This window comes from Rhipicephalus microplus, chromosome 2, assembly GCF_043290135.1.
Source record: "Rhipicephalus microplus isolate Deutch F79 chromosome 2, USDA_Rmic, whole genome shotgun sequence".
Lineage (NCBI taxonomy): Eukaryota > Metazoa > Arthropoda > Arachnida > Ixodida > Ixodidae > Rhipicephalus > Rhipicephalus microplus.
Genome location: NC_134701.1, coordinates 160,982,735 through 161,000,719, shown reverse-complemented (window position 1 = coordinate 161,000,719; position 17,985 = coordinate 160,982,735). Strand labels below are relative to the sequence as shown.

General features: G+C 40.3%; 1 protein-coding gene across 7 annotated transcripts in view; it reads left to right on the top strand.

Annotated features, from left to right (window-relative positions):
- Pfk (ATP-dependent 6-phosphofructokinase) overlaps window positions 1-16,682 on the top strand; it is a 70,123-nt gene extending 53,441 nt beyond the window's left edge. For 2 of the 7 annotated variants that reach the window (XM_075886985.1, XM_075886978.1), the window contains exons 19-20: window positions 13,900-14,032; window positions 16,380-16,682. In XM_075886985.1, coding sequence (XP_075743100.1) covers window positions 13,900-14,032; window positions 16,380-16,457 — 211 coding nt within the window. In that variant the 3' untranslated portion in view covers window positions 16,458-16,682. Of the gene's footprint in view, window positions 1-2,067; window positions 2,672-6,297; window positions 6,538-13,899; window positions 14,045-16,379 lie in introns of those variants that run through there. The other 5 variants (XM_075886981.1, XM_075886982.1, XM_075886979.1 and 2 more) reach the window with 3 other exon arrangements.
- Window positions 16,683-17,985: the final 1,303 nt, after the last annotated feature.

The following is a 17,985-nucleotide window of genomic DNA, read 5'->3' as shown; positions in this document are numbered from 1 at the left end:
TGGTGACCATATTAGGTGTCTTACAGAAAAAAAGAAATGTGTAACACCAGTCACGTCTGTGTGCCTAAGTGTTATTATAATCATAATAGGCTCATAATAATCATAATAAGCGAAACGTCGGTGGGCCGCGAGCTCTAATTTTACTTACCAAAGAGCACACCTGGAATCACATGTAGCATGGCACACTACGTGCCTCATTTTTCTACATTGGCTGAGAATATGATGAAAAGACCTGGGAAAAAGTAATAGAAGTGTTCCTCATAAACGAAGGAAACTGTAAAAAGGCTGTGTACAATATAAATTCTCGCAGCTTATGTGTACACTTTATGTTCTTACCCACAAGTTAATTTAGCTCCCTAGAATTCGTCGATGGCAGCATATTAATTTTACTTCACATGTGGAACACATCTGGAATTGCATTCAGCATGGCACACTACAACTCATTTTTCTACGTGGCGTTCTTATCTGCAAACTAGATGGGATCAAAGTTGCTCTGGTCTATTGTTTCCTTCTGGTGCTCATATATTTTGTTCATTGTTGTCTACAGTAAAACCTCGGTAACTGGGGTCGCGAGAAACCTTCGAGTTGATCAGGTTTTCAAATTAACAGAACCTTACAAAAAGTGGGATGCAAAAAACTTGGAACTATATATTCAATGTAATCTGTGCTCTTCGTTTGCTTTGCCGGCTAGCTTGCGGCTTCAAAGGTTATGTTTTTCAGCAATACCTGGTCTTCATTTTGCTGCGAACATGAACGAACAGTAAGTCTCGCTGTTGCCACCGAAAAAAAAAAAATGAAAACGCGATCGTGACCGAAATGTGCCCCTGCAGAAAACAAGACATCTTCACTGCAACACAGTAGTGACACAAGGGCAGCATGTCGCCTGCTTCTCGCTGCGTCAGCACGTCATGATGCGACCATTCACACATTCTTTCTATTATAATTACGAATTTAATAATGGCCAGTATGACGAAGCTCACGATGTGTTTTGGCTGGAAAAATTATCTTTGAAACTTTCGAACTTAGTTTTCGAAGTAGGTGTTGCTGGCAAGAACTCCGCCAGCATTGCAAAGACGCGAATTGCTTGAGAAACCGGCATTCGGAGGTTCGCATACATCGCTATTTCCGCTAAGCTGTTCTTTATTAATTTTTTTTTTACAATTTCAGAAAGAATGAGTAAACCATGACCCGCTGACGTTGCGAGAAACATGCAATTAGCTGCCTGCGTGTCACTACTGTGTTGCAGTGAAGATGTCTTATTTTCTGCAGGCGCAGATTTCAGTCACGATCGCGTTTTCATTTTTTTTTTTTTTTTCGGTGGCAACAGCGAGATTTACTGTTCATTCATGTTCGCGGCAAAATAAAGACCATGTATTGCTGAAAAACATAATCTTTGGAGCCGCAGCTAACCGACAAAGCAAACGAAGAGCACTGATTACTTTGAATAGTTTCAAGTTTTTTGCATCCCACTGTATGTTCTGTTAATTTGAAAACCCGTTCGATTCGAAGCTTTTTCGTGTGTCACCACTGTAAAGCATGGCTCAATTTTCGCAAGCGCACGTGTCGGTTGACCATGAGACAGTTTTTTCTTCTTTCTTTTTTTTTTTTTTGCCCTGGAAGTATTTAAATAGGGGTGCTTCAGCTGCCACTTATTAGTATAAATACTTTGCATTGCCTTGTGGCAATTAATGGCCGTCGTTTCCGCGGATTTGCGGCGAAATCGGGATCGGGAACTGGCACACGGCACCCAAAGTTTTCGAATTAACCGGACTGGTGCCAGCCGCCGCTTCAAATTATCCACTCAAACTACATTGCAAAATACGGAACTGCGGAAATCCTTTGAATTAAGTGGGATTTCGAAATAAGAGTTAGAATTAACGAGGTTTTACTGTATGTGGTATATATGGCAAGTCTTTTGTATGGTATAAAACAAGGCTCGCTAATGACGTACCAAAAACTGAGCAGGGGGCCTTACGAAGAACAGCTTTCTTGGGCAGTCAAGCTGCGTTCTTTAAATGTCGTATGTCTGCTGGACACAGACCATAATGACATTGTGCGACCTTTCAGACACCGCCTCCCGAAGAGCACATGGTGGCCTGACCTACGGCCTATGCTGAACATGCTGGCTACTTCTGACCGCTACTTGCGCGAGATGGCTGGAAAGCATCCCCTGCTTGTAGAGCAGTCCATATCAGAGGACATCGAAGAAGTGGCCTACAGCATCTAAATTATCTTTCCTCCGCGCTGTCTGTCAATGCCTCTTTCTCTGTTTGGCACCAGTTTTCTTCGATCGACCTCAACGTTTGGAATGCAGCAGGGCGAGAGCTGCCAGTGCCCCTAGGTGCTGTTGTTGTCTTGTGCAGCTACATTTAGAGACACTGGTTGTTGTCTGGACTGTTCTTTGTTCAAGATTTTGTGTCGATCCAAGTAAGCCTGCGCTAGAACTATGTTTGTCGTTCCTTTTTCGTCCTCTTATTTCATGTTGTTTTTTGTGTTGAAGACAGAACTATCTGTTCTGATACCAGAGCAGCGTATTTTCAGTCTCTCGATTTTTGAGATGTCATCTTCATTGCGTGCCGTTCGGCTGAGCGACTGAGCTGGACATGTTTTACACTGGACACGTTTTTGCGTTGCCTGCTTTCGCGTATTCTCATCAGTAGACACCTCTTGTTATAGTGACGTTACGCTAATTTAAAAGATGCAGTTGGTATCAAAGAGAGATATAATAGGGGACCTGTGTGGTGCTGAAAGCATCACCCAAAAGTGATCCCTTGAAAAAGCAGCCATATATTATATACCCACTGCTGTTCTCTCTGTCACTAGCCAAATGTACTATAGCTGTATACGCTGCTGTTCAGTGATACCGCATTGATGATGATTGGGATGCCTTTTACATCCTGTGGACACGGAGCAAGATCGTGACTGTGTTCCTGTTACTTGCCTTGTTTATTTTCATGTGCGTCCGGCACTTATAGGAACTTGGCACATGAAGTGTTGCTCATTTTACCTGTGCATTGAAAAATCTTTTGAACATTTGTTCCTTTATTCTGTGTCTGCTTTTGTGTCTTTCTTTGAGACATTTCAGACTGGCAGATCAATGAGGAGTTGTGAGTGTTGGTTGTCCTTGAAAGGTGTTGATTAGAAGCAAATGTGGCTGCTGCACCGCATGTCAGGCTTTTAAAGCATCTGTTGTTGCCTTAATTATTGTAGTAATATTTGCCTTCTGCATTGCTTTTTTCTGATGTATTCATATACAAGATTAACGTTAAGTATTATATCACATTGCATCTAAGCCATGTAAGAATTTTTATTGTAAGATTATTTTGTTTTTAAAACTGTATTTAGCATTTTGCCAAAATATTTATGGTAGTTATTAACCAAGGTACTATATAGAAATTATTGCTAACTTTTGAGGAACTTAGCATTGATTCTCTTGATTTTTAACTTCAATGCTCAGTTTATATTTCCATACGCTGTGTTGTTTCCCGTCATATTACAGCTGCATTGGACTGTGCTTATCACAATTTTTAACAAAAAGCTATTAAGATATTCAGTCAGTTTTGGAGGCTAATTATAAAGCAGTGTTTGATATGATCACTACTTCACAAGCTGTGCAAACAAATTGGTTTGACACTTAGAAACAGATTAGCCTTTTTCCTAAAGGTTACTTTCACACTGTCATATCATTATTTAGGATCCTCTGAAATTCATATGCACGTCAATTTGAGATAACATAGTAGTTGTGTATGGCTCTCCCAGATGACATGAGAACAGCAGTGTATTTTTATCTCGCTTGCCACTAGGCTGCAAACCCGACATCTGTTGGCTTTATTAGATTGAGTCTGGCCTATAGTCGTGCAAAAAGGCTTGCTTTGTTTTAGCCTTGTTTTATCCTTCTGTTTTCTATTTAGAAGTAATATTTATATATCGGACTGAGGAAGACTGTTAATGCATTAGACAAAGCCTACACATTTCGTTTATAGAGAACTATATCGTTAGCATATTGCTGTGTAATTTGCACTGCTGAAATTGATGGCATTAAGAAGCATTTGGAAGTGCCATCAATGTTCATCATACTTGAGAATACTTTCCAAAGAAAAAATTAAATCTCTCATTAACGGGTATTGTGTTCAGCTAGATCATTCTAGCTTAACAAACAGAAAAAAAAAACTTTTTTTATGCATGACTTTACCTGCCTATTATTGGTAAGCATTTTTGTTTTACGAAATGCATCAGGAAATCTGCATAATGCTTTCAATCAAGTCAATACAGCAAGTTCCTCATTATACTTTATATACAATATTTGTTGTGAGCATGCATATTTTAGTACATGTCACTACTTGCAACATTTTAGACTTTTTGCTTTCAGTGACTTGCTATAGTGTATCAAGGTTCAATTGTGCAAAGAAAAACGCGATTACAGTATGCCAAGAGACACAGCCTACGAGTATTTTTCTTTTAAAGAAAAGGTGGATCATGTCCATTCACTTTTCTTAATTCGGATGTGGGCTGCTAACACAAATGACGCATGAAAAATGGGCTGATATTACTATTTCGGTTTTGTTAGCAGTCATGACCTCTCTTCTCTCTTTTAATATTTTTTTGAATTTTTCTAGTCACTGCCACCTCATTTTTTCTTCGTTATTAAATTTTAATTGATGCTTTTAAGTCGTAGAAAGGAGTGTAACTGTGCCCCCGTCTCGCCCTGTGCCACTGTGTGCTGTGATGTTTTCCTTTCTTTTTTTTTACCTACTACGATGAGTTGTGATGGCTTTTCTGTCGTTGCCCTGTACTGTTGTGCGTAGAGCTGCCTTCGAGTGGTGGCCGTAGTCTTTCACGTGTGTGTGAACAAACTTGTGTGCCTGTCATAAGTAATTGTTGTAAGTAAATGCCGCCAACTCTGTATGCACAGAACCTTGTAGATGCCCAGGACGCGTGTTAGGTATTTTCGAGCGGCGATTTTGTTAAAAGAGCAGCTCATTCCTAATTCCCTCATTTATAGGTCATTTGGAATATTTTTCGAGTGCTGTATACCCATGACTTGCTCTTACTCAAGTATATGCTGTCAGGGTTTTACTGCTTAATATTAGTCTGTTATGAGTTCCTGACGGCAGTTATTTCTCACATATTTACTGTCGCTAGTGTGTTGTAATGAGAATATGTGATTATGAAACTAGTAACCAGGAAGTGGTGTTTTAACCTGTTGTGGGAGTGAGTTTGATCTATCGCTGGCAGGTTCCTTCAACCTGGCAGCGTATTTATTTATTTTGAGGTCATTTGGCATTTTTGCTAATGGAGTTTTCTTGCATGTCTCGATTGTGTTGCATTTTAAAGTTAAGCAGATGATTGTCTGTTTAGTTTTAGATACTTTAATTTTGAACATGTGCATGATGCAATGGCCAGGGCACTCTGCTGTGGATATAAGACATTGGTTTCTACTCCCAGTAGTGGAGTTATTCTAATGATAGTGACATTGCATGCACTATAATTCTTTACCACCCATCCTCAATAATGGTCAATATTATTGCCTCCACGGCAAGTTCCTCTGTTAGCTTAGGTCCACCTTTGGCATTAAACTTTACAAACTATGAACTGCGGGTGAATTTGCATGTGACACAATCACGTTTTCAAGGTAATATAGATGAAAAATGTGTACCTCTGCTGTTATTGTATGCCACTGTGTATTAGTACTTTGAGAATAAAATAAAAGGTCTTGAACACCACTCCTTGCAGTGTGTTAACATTTTTTTTCATCAGTGAGAATCTCTGCACTCATTTCTTGACAAAACTGAGTCCTTCTCTCCTTCCTTCTTTTGTTTAATTGTTTGTTCATTTGTTTATTTAGCAACCTTTCAATGGCGAATTACAACCACATGTCAGAGAAAATAATAAGCATAAGTTGTTTGCTTTAGCATATCTGGCCCTGTAAAGTACATCTATACAGAAACGAGGTGTCAGTTCAGCAATAATTTAATTATTATGGTAATGTATTAGCTTTCGATTTGCTTTACTCTTGCAGCTGCACTTAAAACTAGCAAGGGATCGTGAGCATTGTGAAAATTACATGCTGGGCATTATGTTCTTAACATGTATGCTCTGTTATGGGCAGGCAGATTTGTGCTCTGCAACATTTCAACATGTTTGCTTGTTTATTATTTTTTCGTTGGTTTGTCTCACTACAGTCTTCGTATTTTTTTTTCTTTTTACGAGGGCCCTGGTGAACATTCCCGGGCTTACAGAATTCAAATTATTTCAATTTTTTTTATTACCCCCTCACCCTTGCCCTTTCCATCCCAGGCACAGGATCGGCAAAGAGGAATGGTGGCTTAGCAGTGTTCGTGACCTGCTAAAGATCTTTGCTCACCACAGCGTGGATTACACAACCTGCACTGCTGTTATCAAACGCCTGAAAACTCCCGATGACGGGGATAACGGCGACTGCACATAGTTCCAAGTCATACCCTTGATTGCTCATTTTCAGCAACATTTTAATACTTGAAGGGGCCCTGCAACACTTTTCGAAGTAGCCATACAATGGATTCACTAAAGGAAGCTTATTGCCTCACGAATTGGCCATTGCGAAAATTTTTAGGATTTGTCCAGTACGAGCGGTGCTACAAAAATTTGCTGCACGCTGCAGTAGCTCTCCTCTTGTCCTGACGAAAGTTCTGAAAGCTAAGCAGGAATGAATGGCACAAGGGAAGGAGGTACGTCACGCCTCCCTTGTCACGCGCATCTCGTGACTTGAGCCCTTTTTTTTTTCTTCAAACTCGATGCAATTCTGCGTGCACTCGTAGAGACATCGCGGCCTTCCACAGCAGCCCCCGGTAACGCCAGTGTGTGCCATGCTCAAATCAGCTTGTGGCCAAATACTTTGGCTTGTGACGGAGATTTTCGAGTACGGTACATTGCATCACATTGCATCATTTGTCAAGAGAAGAGAAAGTGATCTTTAGCTGACCTTGAGAATTAATTGTAAATTCCAAGCCGCTTGCTGCACAATAATATTTGGCTCACGTGTTCTCGGAAGCCTCGACTAGCAATGGGCAGCATTTTATGACCATGCTCAAAAAGTATTGCAGGGCTCGTTGACATTCTCGATTCAACACTCCTGTACATTGCCTCGCTGAAGCGTTGCACATTTGGTATTGACATCCCAATCTTGCCAATCAACTCCACAACAATGCAAACTGAAATAAACGCTGATGAGGAGTGTGATGGCCTAAAAGGGCCTTTTTCATTGTATTTAGTGTTTGGCTGGCTTAGCCAGTCTGGCTGCATTGAAAGTTAAATCATTGAAAGTGAATGATAGAGTGTATATCTTTTAATGAGTGAACATGAATGGTTGTAGTTTTATCATTGATTTTTTTTGAAAGGACACCAGAGAGGGATAGGAGACCAGATGAGTGGATTCGAACTTAAATGCTTTTCTTGGGTGCTGGTACTGCATCTGTTTCGCAAGAAAAGTTTGTGTACTGGCTAGCTAACCAAAGACCAAATTTTTCTGTGTGAATTATCTGCTCCAACTCTACCACCAGTTTGTTTTTATAGCATCGCAGGTTTCAGTGTACTTACACATGATTGGGCTATTTTGTGCATGAAGCATCGTTGAACTGTACTAGTTTGTGTAATTTGTTTCACTAGAACGTCCTTGAATTCTTGATTATTAAAACTGGATGTAGTATCAAGAAAAATGTGCATAGTGAAGTCATTTGGTGGTTTAGCTTTTACCTGTATGTACCTAGGCTCCGTTACGGTAAAACTGATCTTTTCATTTTTTATATTAGAAGTACGATTTACCAAATCAGTTTAGGTCTGTGCTCCTCCATGGTGTCCCTTTAAGCCACGCAGCTGCCAGCTGCTTTGGTGTTGTATAGCCGTTTTGTTTGGTATCTATTTAATAGAGATGCCCAAATATTCAAAGCTCGAGCTTTGTGTTAAAGTACTTGGGCTTATCATTTCAATATTCATTATTGTTTTCGCTATACTTTTAAGACTGGAAAAGAAAAGTTTTCTGTGATTATTTTAGATTATCCTTTATGATAAACGGCAGCGCATACGCTTTGCCAGCTACACTGAATGAAGTTCCGTTTCAATCAGGCTATTGGAATCACCAAAAACATGATGTCCAAACACAACAAGTTGCCTGAAAATGGGTCTTAAGATAAATGCAGCCAATCAAGAAATTTTGTTACCTGCCACTTCTCATTCATTTACAAGTTTTGCAGTTTAAAGTTTACTTGTGTAAAGCACAGACCACACATAAAGGAAACATCTGGACTAGAATTTTGTTATAACAGACTGCCTTAACAATTTTGCATATTGTTCACTTCAGCAGCAGTGGCTAGGTTTGGGCAGGCGAGTTGTTTATGCTAGTTAAGAGAGCGAAATAAATTACTCATTACATGAATTGAACCTCAATGTGCTTCATATGACCACAGCTGGTCATTTGGCAAAGGCGTGTATTCAAAAGGTTGTTAGAGGTGCCAGGAACACCAAAAGCATCATTTTGCTTTGCTTAAAATGAATACAACCAAAATCTCATTTTCGTGCGTGAACTTATGATTTTTTTCATGAAAGAATGGAGCATGACTGATTGTAGAATAATTAAGGGGAGATGTGATTCGGAAAAAAATTTGCCTAGGACAGTGAAATGTTTGCTGTATATTATAGGCTTTTATGCCGATTTGGAATCTGTAATTAGTTTTGCAGTAAGTTGCACAGTTTTTGTTTTGTGCCACGACAATGTGTAAAGTATAGTTAGTTTTTGATGTAACTTTTTATGCCACGGAACTTTTATATTTCTGTGCCAATAATATTGCTCCACAATAACTGTAAAATGCGAATAACTATCAAGAAAGTGCATCTGAAGCATTTTTATGATCAAAAAAATTTATAGTGTGAGAATTCCTATAATCTTCAGCCCAAACTAATTGCATAGTTTTGGTTTGCAATAATTACACACTCAGTATCAAGTTTTAAAAGAGATGCAGTTAAACCCCTTCATAAAAGGCATGCTCCGGGCAGCAATTCTCGTCTTTTATGAGAAAGCGGGGCACCTCGTATTCATTTTCTTATCAACCCATATTTTACTGTAGGCGCACTGGTGTCTTATACCAATCTGTCTCTAATATCAGTGGCTCTTATAAAGGAGTTCGACTGTACTTGCACCTTTCCCTCATGTTAAGAAATACGTGGACAAAATTCTATATTGATCGGGCAATTGGAATATCCAAAAACATGATGTCCAAACTCGTGAAGACACCCAAAAATGGGTCTTGAGAAGAGTGCATTTTAAAAATATAAATAAATGCTCATCTATGCGAAAGAAGATACGTTTTTTAAGATTTCTTCTATCATGAGAGCTCTGCAATTATGGTTATTTTGAGCACGTGGCTTTAGTGAACCTCTCATGCCAAATGCAATTTCAAGCAGCCAGGTGACAATTTACATGGGACTCTGGACAATGAGCACTTTTCCAAGTTTTTTGTAGCCACCTTGTGCTCTTTAAAAGCAATTTTAACCTACTTTGAGTTTATTTACATTCTTTAATTTTTTTGTCGTAACAGTAAAGAAACCAAACTTGTGAAAGCAAATAAAAACGAAAAACATGTATTTTGACTCACATCTTCCCTTGAACATTCAATTACGGGCTAATTATGAAGAACCTTATGAAACTCGCAAAAAGCTGCATATTCATTTTTTTTCTATAATGTAGTATTAAGTACTTTGGATTTACGCTATACAAACTTGATGCACTTTCACACAGTGCATCATAATTTAAGCGTGAAATGATTGTTCGAAACAGTCCCTTGACCGGTCAGTTTAGTATTTTGATAATGCAATGACATGTAATCAGAACTAAAATTTTTGCGACTCTATAAATGTAACCACTCAGGCAAGATCTAAAATATTTTTTTCCTCAAGGACGATCGAATATACTCTTGACACCTCTCTACACTGATGTCGGTGCTCTTAGACGGAGCTCGTTTTTATGGTGCCTTGGGATTCTGTTTAATGCGATACTAGTGCAACATTCAAAATAAATTAAACTATGCAGGCCTGTAAAAGTAAAATCATCAATGCTTTGTGCCAAAACTGAGGCATAACGATTTGCTGAACGCTAATGTTTTGTTCCCATTATGAGTGAACGTCATCGCTTGTTGTAGGAAGTTTTTTAGCCACATTCCATGCTCTTTCTTGTGCTTGCAACTTGTTACTATAAAGTTCCACTGTTTAAAAACCCCAGCTTTTCATAAGTGTACATACAACACATTTTGCTCATTGTGAGCTATGGAGGAACATAGATGACATCACACTCAGTGAACTATGATCTAGAAGAAAGGAAATATTCAGTATTATTCATCATTTCTCTAGAAATTCTACTCTCGGAACACCTTTCGTGTGCACATAATCTACTTGTGGCACGTAGCACGATTTTGTCTCTGTGTGCTATATAGGGGGAGGTGATGCATCACACCTTGATGTATAGGGCAACAAATCAAACTGAGAACAGGTATGTTGCAGATGTGAAGTCTATCAAACCGACTCCACTGAGTCATGTATAAATTTGGAAAGTTTTTCAAGGGGCCAATCGTTATCGGGGTATTCTTTGTGTGTTAATTGATGTGTTATCTATTTCGTGAAGAGGTTGTATGACCCTCTTTCACTTGACTAAAGTTCATATCAGTACGATGAGTTAAGCAGCTAGTTGTTTGAGCAGCACCATGTACTAAAGCCCATTACAGGTTAGGGCACCAGAAAGGCAACAGCCGTCAGTTGATGTCATGCTTTGTCATGTATGTATGAAAGCCTTCAGGCTGAAATAAATACAAATAGTTGGGACTGTCACAGAAGCTGACATTGCTTTGACAGAAAAAAAAAAACGGCTTTGATAGAAATTTTCATTTAATCTGCTCTTAATTCTTGCAGTTGGCAGCTGTAAGCTTTCAGAGTGGTTAGTGTGCCGTTTTTCACTTTGATAGTTCTCAATCATTAGGTTGGTTGTAGAGATTATTGCAAAGAAATTTTTTTATTCTGAGCCATTGTTTTGTACTGCTGCTGTGTAGAAATATATGTTGCTGTGATTTGCTTGTTGAATTGCTGGAGTGAAGATGGCGTGTACCTGAAAGCAAATGAGGGATCTTTTTTCATCTATGCTAAGGAATGCCTTTAGACGAGTGATATTTTATCAAAAATGCAAGCTAGGGACTGAACAAGGCGAAGGCAATCTTGCTGTCCTTATGAGCATGCCCTTAACATTCCATGTTATGTATTATACAGGCGCAGTTGCACAGGGGCCTATACAATTGCTTCGCTTCAAGCATTTCATCTTTTTTCAAGCTTTTGTGATATATTTCTGTGAAGATACTTATATTTTAGGCATCTTTTTTTATGCTTTGCGATTTGTTGAAGAGAGGGACCCACACCTTGATTCCATTCATCTTTAGAATTATCCATGTGTCAATTGTTCATTCACTGAAAATATTTTAAGGTTATGATGTGGAGTAGTGCCAAAGATCATGCCAAAACAAAATCTGCTCTGTAGCCTAGCTCATACTAGATTGAAAAACATATTTATATGGTGGGCTCGTTTCCTTCTCTGAAACCTCTCTGCTTCCATGCATCTGTACTCTCACGCTTTCTCGGCCTTTGACCGCACTTTTGTGTAAAGTTAGTTTTGCCAGTGTTTAACTGGCGGTCTGTATTTTTTCAGTTCCATTCTTCCCAATTTGTGGCAGAATTGTTCATATTGTTTTTGTTTGTATTGTATGCAGCATTTCTTTTGTCACTCTGTTTAAGTAATCTCGCTTTTTTTTTTCTTTTTTGTACTGTGTATATGCACACTTTTTAAAAGAGTTATAGAAACACATGGCTGTTTGTTTCTGTATCTAGATAACATGCCTTATCACATCTAACATTTATACATGTATGTTCATAATATATTGCTATATGGGTTCTATAGAGAATTCGTATTCTAAAATGAGCCTTTAAAGGATGTGAACATATTGCTTTCCATCTTTAGCAACTGTCGCTTTCATAAAAGGTCTCCTTTAACCACATGTCTTATTTCATATCAGAAGTGACATGTATAATTGCATGTGTGTACTATGCGAACAAGTGTATGTGGTATATGAACATTACTGCCTTTATAATGTGTGTTGCCAAATCAGCCAGAAATGTTTTTTCTACAAGGTCCTTCATGCACAGCGAAGCCTGCTCAATGAGGCTGCACTTCTGTCCACTGATTTCCCAGGCATTTCAAATCATGCAAAATGTCTTTTGCCGAGTGTGGGATCATAACGTAAAAAAATTGGGAAAAGGTTTCACCGGCACTCACCCGGTAAAAATGGTTATGTATGCATAACCGGAGTACGAAAGAAGAAAACATTGCATTTAATAAACAATGGCACAAGGCAATATAAATAATCACGTCATAACTTATGTGAGTTTGCAATTGATTCAACATCCATCCAACATCAATTTTCAAGTTGGTAAGGTAAAGAATTTGACGGGTTTTTTATTTGCACATGCAGTGCTGGTAATTAAAGGCATTTGCTGCAATCTGTCTAAAGCAGATATTTAGACAAAGTGCTATGCTGCATAGTAGTTCGATACTATGAAAGCAGCTAAATGGCAGTGGAAGTACAGTACCTTATAATTCAGTCAGTTTGAGCTCATTTAATGTTTGAAATAATGCAGCTGCATACTTAACCTCTAAGTAAGCTGGGATGAAACAAACAAAAAAAAAGCAATGGCTAGAGACGGTGACAAGCTACCCTGTGTATTCTCAATTCTCTATTTTGTGCAATTTTTTTTTGTTATATCTGCACTTGATCACACATATACCAATGCTGCTTAACTTCTACACATGATCAGGATAAGCTTTGTTATGGCTCTTGTATATGATTCATTTGCACCTTTTGGATATGACATTAAGGAATATATAACTCAATCATTTAACAGTAACAATATGCTGCAATGTGCTGTGCCTTGTAAAGTTTGCTAAGGTTCCAACTATATGAGACTTGTGTTTACACTTAATGCATCAATAAGTAGCGCATTCCTTTTGCACAGACTGCAATGGCTAGTCTTCCATGCAGACTCTGTTGCACTGATTATTTTGTGAAAATAAACTCTCCATTTGCACTTACGATCAGAGTATTCCTTACTGTTTGTTAATCTTGTTAATAAGAGTTTTTTTAGATTTCAACATGCTTTTAGTGTGCTGTTGTACTGGAAGATTTTGATTTGTTGGTTGGCCAGTCGAAACCATGCATTCAAGTGGATGGCAGCGAGAGTTCCACTTGTCAAGCAGCAGCTGAGTTGAGTGAAGCTGGCTGTATTTGTGCACTTCACACACAGGTGGGAGCTGACACCTTTTCGAACCAATAAAGGGGCTTGCATGTTGCTTTGATTGCGGAGAAATTTTAAAAGCGACGGTTTGTTAGCCAAATGCAATTTTCGCAAAAGTGCCTTTGGCTTGATTACGTGGCATTTAGCCACAGCTACTGCAGTGAGGGCCTGTGTTTCTCACAAACAGTATCAAAACGGAACAGCTGCAGTTAAAGGTTTATGCAGTTAAAGGTTTATTGCAGAAAATCATATGTAAGTTATTGATTATACAGTGAAATTTCACTAATAACTGTTCAGTTAGTTGTGGCAGCTTGTTGTTGTGGCAACATTAAGGCTGCGTTGGAAAGGTGTTGACTAGCCAAAATGGTGAGCCCGAGATCAAGCTTACGAAAACATGAGCACTAGCAGACCTGTAGTTCTGATGACTGCATGAACACTTCAACCTAGCCTTGTACGATTACCCTCTTTGTTTCTGAGCTTAGCTTAATTTACGTTTAGTTAGCTGATGCTTAGCTTGTGCTCAGCTGCAAGTTTTTCACCCAGGTACAGGAAGAACCTGGGAGTTCCTTGGTGGGTCAACTTGTATGTCATGATGGACTACCTGGGTCGCTGTCGGCTCACAGGGCAGCCACCGGTAGACAAGAAGTGGACACCTCCCTCTACAAAGATTTCAACTGTACGTTGATTGGTGGGTTGAATGCAGATTTGTACGCTTTACACAAAATGAGAAAGCAACCACGATTCAGTCTCTGCTGAAGAAAATTGATGACAGTTAGCGATTTCTAAAGTGCAATCAATCGTATCTGCATTGGTTTCCTATTACCAGTTCACAATCAGTGGCTTGCCTTTCTGAAAGACATTGGCATGAATGAGGCTGTTGCATGGCACGACTGCCAGGCGTTTCTCTGTATACCAGTCATCAAGTTCAACTGTTCCCGATGTTGTAGTGCATTACACCTTGTTTCTTGAATAAGGTTACATGTGACTAGTAGTTTTTGCCCCGCCGCGGTGGTCTAGTGGCTAAGGTACTCGGCTGCTGACCCGCAGGTCGGGGGATCGAATCCCGGCTGCGGCGGCTGCATTTCTGATGGAGGCGGAAATGTTGTAGGCCCGTGTGCTCAGATTTGGGTGCACGTTAAAGAACCCCAGGTGGTCGAAATTTCCAGAGCCCTCTACTACGGCGTCTCTCATAATCATATGGTGGTTTTGGGACGTTAAATTCCACAAATCAATCAATCAATACATGTTACTAGTTGCTGAAAATAGCAATGAGATTGCGGTGTATGTTTTTGAATACAAAGATCAGTTGACTCATTGTAAAACTACCAAAAAATAGTAATTGCTTACTAGTAATCTGTTGCCTTCAGGTATGGCTGAACACTACTCATTGTGCTGCATGCCTAGGACAATGCCACACATAAGTGCACTCTACCTTTCTGTAGCGCACTGGTTCACTTAGAAGCTAAGCTTCATAGTTGAATTATTTGTGCTGCTCCAGAGAATCGAACCCAGGGCCATATTCTTTCCGAGGAGAACACCGAACAATCAGAGCTTAGTCTTCCTTACTATGAGTTGGTAGGGACTCAAAGGAACTTTAAGATCCCACTTCCCCTCTCATTTTTAAGCTTCATTGTGCATCGAGGCTGCATTTCACAACTACATGTAGGTAATTTCTGAGATATAACTACTAGGAGTTAACGTTCCAAAACCACGACATGGCTGAGTGGCGCCATGGTGGAAGACTCGTGCAATTCATACCACCTGGGGTTCTTTAACACTGTCCTCTGAGCATTATCTGAATTGAAAATGCGACCACCGCTGCCGGGATTCAATCCTGCGATTGTGGGTCAGCATTTGGGCACCATAACCACAAGACCACTGTGGCATGTAACTTCTGATATCAGGGGCAGGCTGACGTCAGGGAAATCTTCCGCCAAAATATCTCCTAGGAAAACCTTTGTGGTGTGCTATAAGTGAAATAAATTGGGGTGCAGGCTTAGTAGTATACAAATTTTCTACTGAATATTTCACCTTGACTAAGTATAGTTTGGCATGGTAGCTTGCCGGCTCTATTTTGAATTTCTTTAGTCTGGTACGGCTGTAGAAGGTGATCGCGTTTCTACTTCAAAGGCAGATGCACACCATCCTGCGCCAGCAAGCACACATGCTGGACTGATGTCATAGGACTGTGACCTTACTATCGGAGATTATAGCCGAGCAGATAATCAGGACTGTTTTGAGTCTGCTGCCATGCTTAGGTCGTCTGGGTGGAAGCTTTTCTGCCTTGTCATGTATCTAGTGAGAGGTTTTTGTTGTCTTTTATATTCTAGCTCAAAATGTGCTTTTGTTTATGGTGATCCAAAATCATCTTATAAAACCAGTTTCCTTCTCATGTTATTCTAATAATAGAGGCAAGTTGAAGCAATGATGATGTAATATTGTCACAATGATGTAGTGGGAACTACGTCAGTCAAACAGCTTGAAAATTTTACTAAAGCTGCTCTTGTCACTAGGTGCGTACTTCAAATGTGGAAGCGAAAGGTTATGCACAAAAGGCACACATTGTGTGCACCTGGGCCTTTCTGAAGCATTAAAATAACACTAGGCAGACATTTTATTCGAGTCATCGAGATAAAGTTAATAAAACTGTCACCCTCTTCCGTGCAACGCAACACAAAACCACCACAGATACCTTAAGCTTTTCCCAAATTTGACCAGCAGGTTAACTTATGCAAAAAATAAAATAAAAAAACATGTGCTCTTTGTAGATAAGTAGGTGGAATGCGAGCTCATATTCAAATTTCATGCTTCATAAAGTCCTCCACAGCTAGCACTGTTATGTAATTCAGTGGGCAACAGATTTTGCATAGAGGCATTGCAACGGTATATGGGGTAAAGCAAGGCTGTGCCTGCACAACTAGGTACTGCATGGCTAATGTAATTGTGTGTAAGGTTCACTCGCTCGATATGCACAGGCATTCATCACTGCTTTCTCTGCCTTCTCTTTTTTTTTTTTTTTGCAGAATCCATATCAGCTTATCTGGGGTCTGTTAGTGGCTGTATTCATCGTCACATCGAAGAAGATCGTTCTCTCAAAGTAGCCTCTCTTGCCTCTGGGGCAGTGAAATGCTTTTCTTTCTTCTTTCGATGAAGAGGCCTCAACTCTTTTAGAAGAAAACACGTGAAAGTGAGGACTGTTGCCACCATCAGGCGCACGAAAAAAAAAAAAAACATTTCGACTCGGCGGGTGCATGGAATACGTGTGAAGCATTCCTTGTAGAACTGTCAACTATTGCTGTCATGAATTAAAGGAGTCATCGTTCGAAGTTTTTTTGCCTCTTGGATGTTCAGTTTTCAAATCCATCAAGCACAAACAGGGCCGTTACATGGAATGACTGCTTTCCCTCTCCATTTGTTACCAGTGAGCTCGAAGCTACAAAGAGCCTTCCAAGAGTTAAATTGTCGCTCGTAGCAGCATTGAGCATTTCCAATGGCGGTTTAACTGCACTGCATTTCCAATTTTTTGGCGGTTTAACTGCACTGCGATGCCGGCCCCCAGATCAGCCACTGTAATTAAAAGGACCCTGCAATACTTTTAGAATGACTTTATTAAAATAGCTTATCACCCCACGATTCAACTATCAAACATTTTTTTGAATCCATCCAAAGATCAAGATCAATCCGTACAAGCATCAAGCACTTTCTCTCCCGCTTCTTATCGGTGAGCACGCTGAATGCTTCACAGGGAGCAAGATGATGAGGTTGCAAATTGATGTGTCCCTTCATCAGCACGCATTATGACCTTGAGGTAGCGTTGGAAAGCTTGTTTAGCAGACAGTCTGCATCGGCATCATTAGTGGGGAGCGAGAAATCTTGTCAGCCCCAGCTGCTGCAACATTAGGTAACCCAGAAAAGAAGCACTTGAAATATAGACTATTCCAGCATCCAAACACAATAAGACTAGTTCAATTCCACTTGTTAAGCTGCTCTTTAAGGAAACTGCATGCGTCTTGCTACAGTTGCACACTGGTCTGCTATTGTCACAAACCGAGCGCTCAAAAAAGGGCGCGCCGCCAAATTCTCGCGACAAAGCGCCGAGAGGTCAACGATAAAAAAAAGAAAAGCATCCAAAGACTCCCCGGGCGCGCGTCCTCCCCTGGGAAGCGTAGGTTCGCCGACGAACCTCCTCACCCCACATCGGCGGCCGAGCAAGCCCTCGAAATTTCTCGATGGAAAGGGGCGTGGTGATGCCGGGTTGCGTCATCCATCGCGGACGGCCCTCGTACCGTCTCGCGCTTTCCCCCAGCCTTCGCTGCGCATCGCGCCGACGAAAGGATGAGAACTTTCTGGAATCTCGCGCGGAAGGTATTTAATTGAGCAGCGGAGACTAGAGATCAGGAGAAGACGGAAGTTAGCGCCAGAGCGCGTGGGGATTCCGCCGTGTAGTCGGCGAAGGTTTTGTCCGTAGAGACAAAGCGGGAGAAGAAGATGATTTCCACCTGACGGGTGACGACTCGAGCTACAGGCCAGAGTGTGTGTTTACCGCTATCGAGCGAAGACGCATGGCAACAGCTGCGTGTGTGAAGCCGACGTGTTTCCGGCGAAGAAGTTGAAGCTTGGAGAGTGGCC